The sequence below is a fragment of the Ananas comosus genome, linkage group 2, assembly GCF_001540865.1.
Source record: "Ananas comosus cultivar F153 linkage group 2, ASM154086v1, whole genome shotgun sequence".
Classification (NCBI taxonomy): domain Eukaryota; kingdom Viridiplantae; phylum Streptophyta; class Magnoliopsida; order Poales; family Bromeliaceae; genus Ananas; species Ananas comosus.
The window spans coordinates 11,472,770-11,487,175 of NC_033622.1; the positions used below are offsets into that span (position 1 = coordinate 11,472,770).

At 38.6% G+C, this 14,406-nt stretch overlaps 2 protein-coding genes and 1 pseudogene across 3 annotated transcripts; 2 read left to right on the forward strand and 1 right to left on the reverse strand.

Annotated features, from left to right (window-relative positions):
* Positions 349–2,219, reverse strand: LOC109727660 (annotated as a pseudogene).
* Positions 3,099–5,529, forward strand: LOC109706799 (pentatricopeptide repeat-containing protein At1g09900-like). Of its 2 annotated transcripts, none has more exons than XM_020227797.1 (2): positions 3,099–5,208; positions 5,284–5,529. In XM_020227797.1, the coding sequence occupies exon 1, from the start codon at positions 3,287–3,289 to the stop codon at positions 5,000–5,002; it is 1,716 nt and encodes a 571-aa protein (XP_020083386.1). In that variant the 5' UTR covers positions 3,099–3,286; the 3' UTR covers positions 5,003–5,208; positions 5,284–5,529. The 2 variants fall into 2 exon arrangements, with proteins under 2 accessions (XP_020083386.1, XP_020083385.1); XM_020227796.1 differs by having other exon boundaries at positions 5,303–5,529.
* LOC109706536 (formin-like protein 3) lies at positions 8,263–9,377 on the forward strand. The gene has a single exon (XM_020227444.1). It carries the CDS (start codon positions 8,383–8,385, stop codon positions 9,328–9,330), a length of 948 nt encoding a protein of 315 aa, XP_020083033.1. The 5' UTR covers positions 8,263–8,382; the 3' UTR covers positions 9,331–9,377.

Here is a 14,406-nt window from a genome sequence, read left to right on the forward strand (position 1 = left end):
TTAGTATTTATATTTTTAATTTTTTTTAGAAAAATAAAAACACTAGTTTCCATAAAATATGGAACAAAGTTTTCTATAAAATCTTATTTTCCTTGAAACTAAACGAATAAAAAACTAAAAAAATATATATTTTATGAAACCTTTTTTTCTCAAAAAAAAAAATTTCATGCTTTTCCCACAAAAGATGAGTTTTATCATGAAAAGAAAAGAGTTTATAATTAACTCTAATATTAACAACGATATGTTTTATTTTTCTTTTTATTCAATCGATAAAACACGCGCCCAAAATGAAATCAACTCATCCTTTTTTATTTTTTGTTTCCTATATGATCTCTAAGAAGAGATTACTTATACAAACTTATCCTTAATTGTTCGAAGAGATGAAGCAATGACTCTGAAAGAGGGTCTTTCTCTTGCATCTCCACTCCACAAACAACATATAAGCTCAATAAGCTCATTGTATTGTCCACCATTTTTCTCAGCAAGTTTTGGCCTGAGCCTTCCCTCTGCAACTTCAAGTGCAATCTGAAAAAAAAAAAATAATTACAAAAGCATGAAAAATTGCGGTGATCAATCAACTGAGAAAATTCAAAAAAAAAAAAAATATATATATATATATAGCACCTTATCTAAAGAGTACTAATAATGTGGTTGGTTTTTCCTTAAACTGTACCTGACTGGGTCCATAGCTGGTATCTATGTATGGATGCTCACCAGTAATGAGCTCATTTAGTATTACTCCGAAACTGCACACATCGCACTTCTCGTTGTACGGCTCACAACGAATCACCTCAGGTGCCATGTACACATAAGTCCCTGGAAAAAGAAAATGTTCTTAGTAACTGTTCTCGTGTACTTACATGAGAAATTGGGCATAGCTAGAGAGCGGTGTTCTAATCATACGTACTTACCAGTTTCGCCGCTGAGTGCTTCTTGTCCATCAGGCAAAAACCGCGCATGCCCGAAATCCGCGACCCGGACATGCGATGAACTATCCAAAAGTACATTACTTGGCTTCAAATCCCTGTGAATAACCTTGGGGTTTTGCTCATGGAGATACTGCATTGCTTGCGCGATTTCGAGCCCCTTCTCTAACCTCTCTTTCAAAGGAGGAAGAGGTGTTGATCTTTCTCTCGACCTCTCCTTGTGCCCATGCAGCCACTCCCCTAGTGTCATTCCACTCAGCAATTCTGTGACTACAAACCCTTTTTCCGGTGGAAGGAGACATGCGCCGATTAGTTGCACAACGCGCGGGTGGCGTTGGCGCGATAGCATTTCGAGTTCTTGCGCGAAGAAAGACTCAGCATTTTCGTTTGATCGAAAGAAGTCGGGGTAGATCCACTTCACTGCCACATCGAGGCCTCGCCATGTAGCTCTGTATATGTCGGCGGTTGTCCCGTGGCCTATGACTTCATGAAACTCGATCTGTTTCAAAGTATAAACCAAACCAAACTGATCGAAATGATTCGGAGAGTACTTGAAACCACATTTTTATGCTTACGATAGTTTAGTTACCTCGTCTGGCTCGACGAACCATCCATTAACCTTTGCTTGATTTCTCATAAGTGCTAAAGGCGAATCACCAACCGTTGCGTCCTCTGATTTGGATTCGTCTCGCTGTTTGATCTCCGTCGACGGAGAATTGTGTTGGTTGTTGGTTATGCGGTGTAGGAATCCGTTTTGCTGCGCAATTTCTAAGCAATACCTGAGATACTCCTGCGTCGTCTCTAGCCGAGCTTTATAAGTGGCCTTGAGATCTCTTTGTCGTCGGATTTCCTCTTTAAGTTCAACAACCTATGAGAAAAGCACCGCGAATCGTCAATAGTAACATTTCTTTTTCTTTCGGTAAATCGCACTGCGTAGGTTTAATTTTGTTCGCAACCTTTAAATTGAAACAGCCAAGCTTCTGGCCGCGTAATTTTGTAGCAATCAATCTTATTCTTTTCTCTCTTTTTTCCGCATAATTGCTGTGTCATATTTAAGCAGCGCAATTAAGCAATGTGAAATGGAAAGCTACATGTATACACCTGCTGCTGGAGTATTGATTTCGACGGTGATTGCGTCTCCGAGCGCGCGGAGAAGATCTCAGCGAGTCTCCTGCAGCATCCGCGATTCTCCTGCGACTTTATCTCTGTAAAAGGTGATCTCTCGATCGGAGACGACCGATAGTTGGCGACCACTCTCCTTTGCCGTAGTATGTGTTGATCCTCTTGATCCATATCCGTGCTTAATGCACGCTATAATGTGTGAGAAAAGAATCTAAAGAGGAGGAATAGGTAGAAACTAGAGAGTGTGCGCCATTTTATGCCTTTGTGAACTTAAATTTTGTTCAACATTGTTCTATTGATGACACTGAATTGGAAACTAGTGATCACAAGTGGATGAAATTGGCGATTGATTCAAGGAAACTAAAATGATGGGGAATGTTATATTGGTAAGTATTGTTTGGGCCTGGTTCCAAAAATTGTTTAAGTATTTAATCAAGGCTAGAGTATGCTTCTGTGCATGTTCAATTTTGGCAGTTAATGAGGATAGTTTGAAGGTTCCGGGGCTTGACGGTTTTCTCAATGTTGGTGTATAAATTTTTCTTCTTCTTTTTAAAAAAACTTTAACGTGTTTTAAATTGTACCGATTACGATACGACCCAAGTACAGAGTTGGGGCAGGGATGTAATGTTAGCTATGCCGGCCCGGCACGGCCTACTTTACTCGGACCAAAATGGGGTAGAGGCCAGCCCGGCCTAGCCTGGCCTGGATTCAAATTCGGGCGGCGCCCAGCACGGCCCTTAAGCATGTCTTGTCTACTTCCGCTCTACACAACATATACATAAAAATATATAAAACTTATTTTTAGCTTATTTATGATCCATTTTGATCTATCTATTTAATCTATAAAAAAATAATTGATTTTCTTATCTTTTTGAATTTGATTTTTGAATAATTATTTTGCTACAAAATATGAGCACGTTATTTATTTAAATAAAAATAATAACTCAAATTACATAAATTTTTTTAAAAAAATAAATAATTAAAATATTTTTTATTATAAACTCTGGACATGTTTTTATCCAATGCGCTCCAAGCCAAAACACACATGACACCGCACCCTACTAACCACCGACTCTACCCGGTCGCAACACCCAAAAATGTAGCCACACAATTTCCGAGCCACTCACCAGTCACCACTCACCACTCACCACTCACAACATCTCCTCTCCCCACACTTTGGCTCCGATTCCTCAAAACCCTAAACCTCACCTCCTCAGAAACCAAACCCTACCGCTCTCATGGATCTCTCCACGCCATTAACGAGCTCCCAACCCCCTCTCCCCACCACCAGGGCTCGCAACAACCCTAACCCCATCCCCTCCGTCACCGTCTCCTTCCTCGGCTTCGACCCTCGCCCCGACCACTCCAAACCCAGAGCTCGAGTCCTCCGAGCTCGGCCCCTCTCCCCCTCCGCCGCCGCTTCCGCTGCCGCGGCGCCGCGACCCGGGCTCGAGTTCGACGGGTTCAAGAGCAACGAGAGGCTACGGGGCCTCGTGCGGAACGGGGAGCTCGAGGAAGGGCTCAGGCTCCTGGAAGCCATGGCGCGGCGCGGCGAGGCCCCCGACGTGGTCCCCTGCACCAGCCTCATCCGCGGCTTCTGCCGCGCGGGCCGCGCCGCGCAGGCGAGCCGCGTCCTCGCCATCATCGAGCGCTCCGACGCCGCCCCCGACGTGATCACCTACAACGTCATGATCGCCGGGTACTGCAAGTGCGGCGAGGCCGAGAGCGCGCTCCGCCTCCTCGGGCGCATGAGCGTCGCCCCCGACGTCGTCACGTACAACACCATCTTCCAGAGCCTCTGCGAGAGGGGTAAGCTCAAGAAAGCCCTCGACCTGCTCGACGAAATGCTCAAACGAGGTTGCGCGCCCGATGTTTTCACATACACGATCCTTATCGAGGCCACATGCAAGGAGAGCGGAGTCGGGCCGGCCATGCAGCTTCTCGATGAGATGAGAGCAAAGGGGTGTAATCCCGACGTCGTAACGTATAATGTTCTGATCAACGGGATTTGCAAAGAAGGGCGACTGGACGAGGCGATTAGGTTCTTGAATAGCATGCCGTCGCACGGGTGTAACCCGAACGTCATAAGCCATAATATCATTTTGAGAAGCATGTGCAGCACGGGGAGATGGATGGATGCTGAGAAGCTGTTCGCCGATATGGTCGAGAAAGGTTGCTCCCCTAGTGTTGTCACTTTCAATATACTTATCAATTTCTTGTGTCGGAAAGGGTTGTTAGGCCGGGCTATCGATGTTCTCGAGAAGATGCCGGAGCACGGGTGCACGCCCAATTCGTTGAGTTATAATCCTTTGCTTCATGGGTTCTGTAAGGAGAAGAAGATAGATAGAGCGATCGAGTATGTGGATGTCATGGTGTCAAGAGGGTGTTATCCGGATATCGTTACGTACAACACTCTGCTCACCGCTCTTTGCAAGGATGGGAAGGTCGACGTTGCCGTCGAGATGCTTAATCAGCTCGGGAGCAAAGGGTGCACTCCCGTGTTGATTACCTACAACACGGTTATCGATGGACTTTCGAAGGTCGGAAATACCGAAAAGGCCCTAGAGTTATTGAAGGAGATGGTGATGAAGGGACTCCGGCCGGATATAATTACTTACGCGTCACTAGTGGCGGGGCTTAGCAGAGAAGGTAGGATCAATGAGGCAATCAAGATGTTCTATGAGGTGCAAGAAATGGGTATGAGGCCTAATGCGATAATCTACAATTCGGTGATGTTGGGACTTTGCAAAGCTAGGCAGACGGATCGGGCCATCGAATTCTTCGCCCATATGGTGTCTAGGGGATGCATGCCCACCGAATCGACCTATACAATTTTAATCGAAGGTTTGGCATACGAAGGCTTGTCAAGGGAGGCACTTGAGTTGCTAGGCGAGTTGTGTTCTAGAGGAGTCGTTAAGAAGAACTCAATGCAGGCTATGGCCAATAGGATATAGGTGGTTTAGTTATAGTTCGCAAAATTTTGTTCAGAGTGGATATCAAATCCCTGTGGATTCTGTTAACTTTTGATCCAGGAAAGACAACCTACTCGGTTAGAAGAAAACTTTAAACTGATCTCATACTTTCGTTCAAATTGAGGGGTATAGAAGTTTCGAGACCATGGGCGTGGGACATCTTCTTGTACATTATTTTGTTTGCATCGGTATGCCAATTCCCTTTTTTATCAAAGAAAACTTCTTGAGTTGCCAATTAGGTGTTCTTATAGTATTTCATTTAGATGCATTTGTTTATTCTAGATTGTTATCTCGTCCTCTAGCATCGACCGCATTATTACAGTTGAACAAAGTTAGGCTTGACCATGGCAGCTCCTCAACAGTGTTTATGCGTCGAGCAAAAGGTACTAACTATACTAACTAAACGAAGTTGTTATCTTGATGATAAGTTATACTTAAAGAAAGCCAATGTGAGACTGATTTTCAGTGAGCTTTTAAATGCGGCATTAAAAGAATTCAGCTGATTGTGATCTCCTTCATCTTCGCACAGTGCCTTTCCAGGTGGTATGTGATAAAAGTAGAGAGATTGCAGCTTTTAGACCTTAATCTACTCCAAAATCTCGTATTTTCCTTTTCGAAACTCGTTCTTTCGGCACTATATATGTTTTCAATCCTGTCTCTTTTCAAAAAGGGATGCTCCTTGGGGTGTGATAGAACTAGTATGAATAAATAAGACTTCGGATGAAAGAGGGTATAAGATTTACACCCCGCTTTTAAGTGTACAAGATAGCTTTGCTCTTGCGAAATTCTTTTTCTTCTGATTTGGCCTTAGTTTGAATCTCAGTGTGCAGTCTTTTGATTTCGCTTTGTTGTTTTCGTGGCTTTTTGTTTTTGCCCTGCCACTCTGCCAGGAGAGCATGCCTGGAGACATCAAAAGAGTCTCATGCCCAATCATGGAAGTAATTGCTATAGATGTCTAGTTCACTGTTCAAATTTCTTAAAAGAATACATGTCAATGAGGGTGTTATATAATCAGTTGGAAAGCAACTAAGCTAGTCAATTTCCTTCTTTATTTTTCTTTTTTTTCTTGTTTCCTCCAGTTGCTTCTTACTGTTTGAGTGCACTTGATGAATTAACTAGTGTTTCCTATTATTGAGGACCCATTTTGGTAGATGAGAACTTATAGTTATGTTGACCTTTCATCAGTTATTATTATTTCTATGTAGAGAATTATTTGGAAAATGCTTTGGAGTCCAACACTCTAGAATTATTTGTTTCACCGAAGGGAGGAGAGATGACAGATGACTTAGTTTTCGGGCAGTAAATATTTATTTTCATTGTTTAGTTCTTAGTTCATCATAATTTTATTGTCCACGGAAACTCAACTTTTATAAAATAACATAATTAACTTCGTCACACTCCAGACCAAAGTTAGTTACAAAATAAAAAGAAAAAAAATTAAAATATTAACTTATTTTTTATATTTTTAATACTTACGTCATTTACTTTCTGTTAAATAAATAGCAGAATTTTAGTTCATTGGAAAGTCCGAGCTTCATATTCAATGAAACAAAAAGGTCCTGAACGCATATAAACTAATTAAAAAAATTAATATTATATTGTCAATCTGACTAGGACTATTATACTTTAATGAGTATAGAGCTCTTTGTACTCATAAGTTTTCGACCGTTGGATGAAGGAATGTGCAGTTAGGATGAAGGGATGCGCGGTTAGGATGATAATGATTTTCGATTAGGATGATAGTGATTTTCAAGGGTTGAGTGGGTGGTTGGTTAAATAATATGATCTAACGGATGAAAATGATCAAAATGGTAGATCTAACAGTCGAAATTTATAAGTACAAAGGAGGCGATAGTCAGAAGAGTATAGTAGCCGAACCGAACTTTGTCAATATATTAGCAATGCCTAATAATAATTAGGCTTCGTTTGGATTGTGAGGAGATTGCGTTATGTGCGGTAAGAAAGTACGATGGAAAAATATTCTGTTTGTTTTTGTGTGTAATATTGCGTTCCGCATATTGCGGTGAGTCGGTTATAATATATTTTCTGCTGTAGAAAGCAAAAGCATATTGCTATATGTTTTTTTTCTAACTCTATTTTATTTAACAGCGTCAGATAGATCTAAATACCAAACGAAGCCTTAAAATAATTGGATAGAATATCTCATTTGTTTAGACCCGGTTTGGATGGATGAATATCATGTCCAATATATCTCTGTAGTGTACTTAAGAAATTTATATATTTGATGGATATGAAATGTGATTAAATGTTTAAAATAAAATATAATATTCGGATAATTTATTTTTTCAAATTAAAATAAATTATTTTGTAGGGGAAATAGACTATTCTACGAAATCACATATGAGTAAAACCTTTGAAGAAGTAAAAAAAATCTAACTTCTTGCAATGCTACTAAAATGTTTTAATATAGAATAAGCTATTTTTAGATAATTTATTTTAACATCTAAACAAGTCTTGCTTGGATGCGTGAATGCTTTATTCAATATATTTTCATGATTTATTTGAGAAACGTTTATATATTTGGTTGATAAAGAGTGGGGCCAAATATCTAGAATTAAATATTATTTTCAATTTTTAAGTCATTTTCAGATGAGATAAATTACCTTATATTAAATCATAGATATTAAGACTTTCCAAAAAAAAAAATCAAAATTTTGTTTTATGATCACACTAAAGCTCCGTTTGGACGCATTGTTATCTATTTGGATGCATTTTCTTAATATACTTAAAAAATTTATACATATAATCGGTAAGAAGCGATGAAATGTTTAAAATAAAATATCATAATCAAATTTAAATTATTTTTTAGAATAAAATAAATCCTCTTATAGATAAATATGCTGTGCTATGTAATCATTAATAACAAAATCTTTAGAAAAGCACAACTCAAATTTTTTACTTATAATCAACCTAGAAAATTATTATACAAAAAGTTACTTTTTTAAGATATTTTTAAAAATTATACTTGTACATCCTAAAATGAGTGTAGTAGACTTTACATCTTTCATTTTAAAATTTATAAATTTTAATAAAATAATAAGTATTTTTTTAAAAAAAAATATCAAGAGAAAAAAGAAAAATTCTTGATTCTTAGACGGAGGGCTCAAATATTTTTAACCAATTATTATTATAAAAAATAAATTACACTTCCACTTCTTATCCCGTTATGNAATTATTATTATAAAAAATAAATTACACATCCACTTCTTATCCCGTTATGTGTCCCGGCGCAAAATAAACTGCCACATATGCCACGTCAGCACACCCGCCAACTCACACTGCTCCCTCCCCGCGCCGCGGTGCGGTGAGCTTAATTTAAATAAAACCCCCACCCCCTCGCGATGCCTCATCTCCCTCTCCCTCTCCCTCTCCCTCTCCCTTACCAACCACTCTTTCCAATGGCGACGCAGCCCCATTGCGAGAGGCGCCACGCTCCTCTTCATTCTCCCCTTCCCCTTCCCCTTCCCCGATCCTCGCGCCCGCGCAAACCCTCCTTCGCCGCCTCCCTCCTCGACGCCATCTACCGCTCCCTCGACGCCGACCCCCCCGCCGCCGCCGCCGCCGCCGTTCCAGATTCCGATCCCGATCCGAGGAAGAAGAAGAAGACGACGACCACCACCCCGACCCATTTGGCCCCGATCGCCGCCGAGGCGTGGCCCCGCCCCAGCTCCGCCTCCTCCTCCGCCGCCCCCTCCGACTCCTCCAGCTTCGGCTTCTCCTCCGACGCCGAGCCCCCCCGCCCCCGGCCACCGGCTCCCCGCCGCGCCCCGACCCGCCCCGATCCGCCCCCGCCGACCCCGCCGCGGCCCAAGCCCGCCAAGCCCGCCAAGCCGGGCTCGATCCGGAGCCGGATCCGCGAGTTCCGGAAGGGGCGGGGCGGAGCGCCGCTCTCGTGCCTCCTCCGGGCGATCCTCTCCTCCGCCGGGATCGCGCGGAAGCACAAGCCCAGGGCGCCGCCGCCACCGCCGCCGCCGCCGCCGCCGCCGCAGAGCAGGCCTGTGCGGTTGGGCGCCGTGAGCGTGGCGGGGGCGGAGGCGGAGGCGCGCGTCCCCGGCGACGCCGATCTGGCGGCGGCGGAGGCGAGGAGGAGGAGGGTGGAGGAGCTGATGAGGGTGATGAGGACGATGAGGACGATGAGGTCGATGAGGTCGGAGGAGGAGGAGGAGGACGATGAGCGGAGTAGCGATTCGAGCTCGGATCTCTTCGAACTTGGGATCGCCTGCGACGAGCTACCAGTGTACGAGACCACTCATCCCACCGCCATTAATCGATCTAGCGTCCGTACCTAAATTAATTTAGTTTACTTTACTTTTCCTATATATTCAACACAAAGTGGCGCAAGTAAATATATATGTCAATTTCGCTTTAGCCTTTTTCTTCTATCCTGTAAATTTATTAATTAATTTTGGTTTTTGTTCGCTTGAGATTGAAGTTGCTTAATAATTAGTACTCTTTTTGATCAATTTTAACTCTTTATATATCCAATTATAATTATTTTTTATTAGATGTGGAACTATATATTGGATCAGCATAACATTAGTTCTCAAAATAATACTTTACTTTCAAAATTTTTCAAGTGTTTTGTTTTTTGTTTTTTGTTTTTTGTTTTTTATTTTTTTTATTTTATGGGCTAGCTTCTATACATTTTTGCATGCGCCCGTCGTGCGTTTTTTAAGTAGGTTATGTGATTAAAATTATGAGATTGACCAAATTAAGACTGATGGATTCTTAATACATAAATGAACAGATAAATAAATTAGATGCAGGTAAAATATATATATCTTTTTCAATAAAGGTTAAAATTAAAAGTTAAATTACATAAAATTTACTTATAAATATCTATTCTTTTACTTTCTTTTCTAACTTTCAAAAATTTATATTTTATTCTCTCAATATTTCAAATTGTTGCATTTACTCCATTTCCGTCAAAGTTTTATTACTATTCTTTTCATTTTTTATAATTCCATACTAAAAATACTTTTTAAAATGATAAAAATATATTAAAAAATTATTTTTTTATAGAAGAAGTAGGGATAATTTAATTATTTTGCTCTCTCTATTAACGATGTATTCCTGAAAACATTCTAAAATTTTAAAAAAGTAAAATATAAATTTTTGAAAATTAAAAAGAAAAAATAAAAAGCGAATATTTACAATAAAGTTTTCTATATTTTAATCAAAATAAAATAACAGCTAAAATTTGGAATCTCGGACATCGAACTCGAAAGTTGGAGAGGCGAGAGGAAAAAAAAAAAAAAAAAGGCAAAAAATAAAAAAATTAATTGATTCGAAGTTTATGAGATAGTAGTGCAAGTAAAGGGAGTATTTGTGAGTAGTTAAATGTGATAGGGAGTTATATAATATAAGAGACAGGAAATAAGAAGAAGATTCGGAGATTGTGAGATGCACAAGCTTTTGTCTCTCGGCAAAGTAAGAGAAAAACTATTAAGAAAATTAAAAAGTAAACTTTGGGTTCAAGTACAAATTAAGGAGTGGTTCTCGCGTGGATGCAGTGAGTTAGTTAATTAATTTAATTAATGACTCAATTCCATATATAGATATATTCACATTCTTAAATATATAACAACAAAAGGTTGAGAACTTAATCATCATAAGCAAGAAATTTAGTTTATTTACTTAACTAATTATCAAGCTCTTTTTTTTTCCCTCAAAAAGATCCGTAGATAACTAATTTAACTAGGGATACAATTATGCCACTTTTGTGACCACTTTGGTACCACCCCTATACTTTGTAGGCATTTATTAAAAGCTAAATATATTATCTGAGGTGCATGTCGAATTAGAAAAACTAAATTTGCTATGCTAGCAATAGGGCCGGCAATCCAGCTCGCTAGTGTTCGTGGGTTAGCTCATGGTCGGCTTGAAAATGAGCTCGAGATTGATACTGAGTTAAATTTTGTAGCTCAAAATTTTAGCGAGTGGGTCACGAGCTAGAGTGAGCTCGTTTGTGTCTGGCTCGATATAGCTCGAATATACATACATATATACACATATATTATAAATTTTTATCATTTGAATTTTAGGTCAATCCAAATATAAATAAAGCTATATTTTGTAAATTTTAATTATTAAATTAAGACTCTAATTTTTTTTTATTTTTTTTCAACTTCTTACCTGATAGTAAACCCGACAATCTAACTTGTTGTTCGCGAGCTAGTTCGCGTTCGGCTCATTAATAAACGAGCCAAACACGAGTTAGATTTTTTAGCTTGATATATTAACGAGCTAGCTCGTGTTCGAATCGTTTATTAAACGAGCCGAGCATGAGCTGACCCGAGCTCACTCGTGTACTTCTCCTCCTCGTTGACATCCCTAGCTAGCAATAACTGCTATTTTTCGCTGCATACTAAACAGTATTAATTATTCTAATACTAATGGAGGGGTGATTTGTTACTGCATGGTGAGCTCAGAGCAAACTATTCTCTAGCTTTGTACTAAAATTTTTCCCTTATCTATCGTGCAAATAAAGAAGAAAAAAATAATGCTTTGGGTATCCTCAAGATATTTCTCACACATTATAAGTAGATTTTGTATGCGGCATCGATTCTAGCATGATATTATGAACTTTCCAAATTAAGCAGAATCACTGCTTCAGTAGATTAATATTCTTTTGCATGATCAAAAGTTTTTTTTTTTTTTTCCTAGTCCTAATGATAAAATCCTCAATAGTTTGATTTTGTACCGACTATCCCTATAGCAAGTGACAAAAGGCTTGATAGTTGGTACCCGAGATTTCAAGTTCGAATCATAGTTGATTCACATTTTCAGCTAAGTTTGTTTCTAAATAAAATAAACGAAGCGGGTAGCATGCTACCTATCTCTCTCTCAAAAAAAAAAAAAAGTTTGGTGTTTGGTTTACAAACATTTTAATGAATATTGCTCTTACACACAATTATCATTCTTGAGTATAGTAATCAAAGAAGAGATCATAATTTATTATAGAAAAAACAGTGTATATATAGGAATATTTTTAAATATCGGTACAAGGCAAAAAAAAAATGCTGCTGGCTAAAGTATCGACACTTTTTAAAAGTATTGTTATATATGGGGTCGCTATATGTGGGGCCGTCTCGATCTTTGGCACCCACTCCTCCATCGACCTGTAGTAGAAGGACACATGGCGATCGTAGCCCTGTACGGTCCCTGCGAGATCTTCGTGGCCGAACTCTAGCTGCAGGAACCCTAGCTTGTCGGCTGTTGCAGAGGAGGAGAAGGGAAGAAGGTGATCAATTTTTTTTTTTTTTCTTTCTATTTGTAATTGAACCGAGTAGGCTGGGTAAGATTGGTTGAATACAGAACTTTTTATTTTTGGTTGGATTGAGCTTTATATTTAGGTTTTACTAGATTTTTTAAAAAAAATTTAATATAAAATAAAACACTTACACAAAAATATTTTAAAAATGTATTTCTATAATTTAATTCTATTGCAGTGATTGCAAATTAGGTTAAATTATTCTACTTCATTTTCACAATAATTTTGTGCATGTCACTGGGACAACTTTATATATGTATATAATTTATTGACAAACTATTCCGACAGAGAAATAACAAAACAAATTGAGAAAGCAACAACTAGCTAGGAACATGATTTAGACACTAGTCTAAGTATAATATAATGTACGAAATATTATACCAAACATGCTAAGAAGTGGGGAGGAGAACAAATACTGTAACACATATAAAGAATCAAATTAAAATCATTTATATTTCTCTGCAAAATAAGAAAAACTTAAAAGTAGGAAATGGAGAAGTGCATGGAATAAAGACATAAAAATGGCCAAGGAGTCAAGGACTAGTGATGGAGACACTTAAACTGTAGTGGGAAGAGGTGGTGATGGTGGAGACAGAGACAATACTAAACCCACCTATAAATATCAATTTCCCTTCATCTATTTTGGTTTTAGTGGTTTAAATTCAATTCCAATGGGACAATAGTGTTGGGTCCTTTGTTTTTCAATTAGTGTGTGTATGTGGATAAATAATCTATCTACTTTAGTTTTACTAAAATAAAAAAATAGCTGATGTTACCTAAAGGATTGATTGATTGATTGATTTAATGCGCATTTACTACTGAATAGGATAATATTTTGTTTAGGTGAGAGCAAAATTTTCTATATAAATTAACTATTATTACTATTTATCTCGCATGATGTCGAAATACAGAGTAATTTTTATACGATTTATTATTACTATTTTTTCGGCTTGATGTGGAAATACAGAGTAATTTTTATACGAATTATTAGTTGAAAAGAGGTATACAATAGATGATTCATCCAATGGAAAAGAACATTATAATCCTTTCATTTTAGGACCACATTATGGGCTTCTTTGTGAAGCATCAGTGTTGGAAAATGATAGCCATATTAGACAGCAAAAAATTAATGGGGACTGTTCCTAATGTGAGATTATTTGATCTACTGTTCACCACGGACAGCACGAATCTCAATTTCGTGCGAATAGTGAGTAGGATGGCCTCATTTTCTTTTCTTTTTTTTTTGCTATTATTAGACACTAAATTAATCACATTTGGGACCCATTAGTCATAATCACATTTTATTTATGAATAAACCTTTTTCAACTTTTGTGACCACAAATGAAAAGAACACACAAGTTTTTTTGAGAAGTTTTTCTTTCTTTTTTTCTTTTCCTGCTTAACATTTAATCAAATGCTGTGTGGAATGTGAGGATCTAACTTCTAAGATGATTTGTGCCAAAACTTAAGATTAGCCCCAAGAAAAGGGATGTTAATGGGTATTGATATCCAAAATTTTATCCGAACCGAACCCGAATGAAACGAATATATCCGATGGATATGCATATGGATTCGGATATGGATATCAAAAATAGAAACCCGACGGTTATAGATTCGGATATGGATTTTGATTGTATCCGACCCGAATCCGAACCCGACCCAAATTCGAATTTATTTTGTATTGTATATATATATATAGGCTATGGTGCTTGTAAAAGCACCAAGCACTTGGTGCTTGTAAGTTTTTCACCGTTAGATCTACTCATCAGATCATTTTCAACAATTAGATTATACTATTCAACCAACAACCCACTCAACCCTTGGGGCCCACATCATCCTAACCGCATATTTCTTAATCCAATGGCTAAAAATCTACAAGCACCAATAACTTGGTACTTTTAAAAGTATAGGAGCCCAATTCATATATATATATATATATATATATATGGAGTAAGGCTACTATGCTTCTGGAAGCACGGAGCCTTCCGTGCTTCTAGGTCGTTTTTCATGTTGCGACCTTCGAATCGTCGATCGGCTCCGTTAAACTTGATCTAAAGTATTTGAAGTACCTAGAAATAAATTATGCGATTTT

Coding starts and splice junctions, on each gene's coding strand:
- LOC109706536 (XM_020227444.1), top strand. CDS start 8,383: ATGCCTCATCTCCCTCTCCCTCTCCCTCTCCCTCTCCCTTACCAACCA.
- LOC109706799 (XM_020227797.1), top strand. CDS start 3,287: ATGGATCTCTCCACGCCATTAACGAGCTCCCAACCCCCTCTCCCCACC.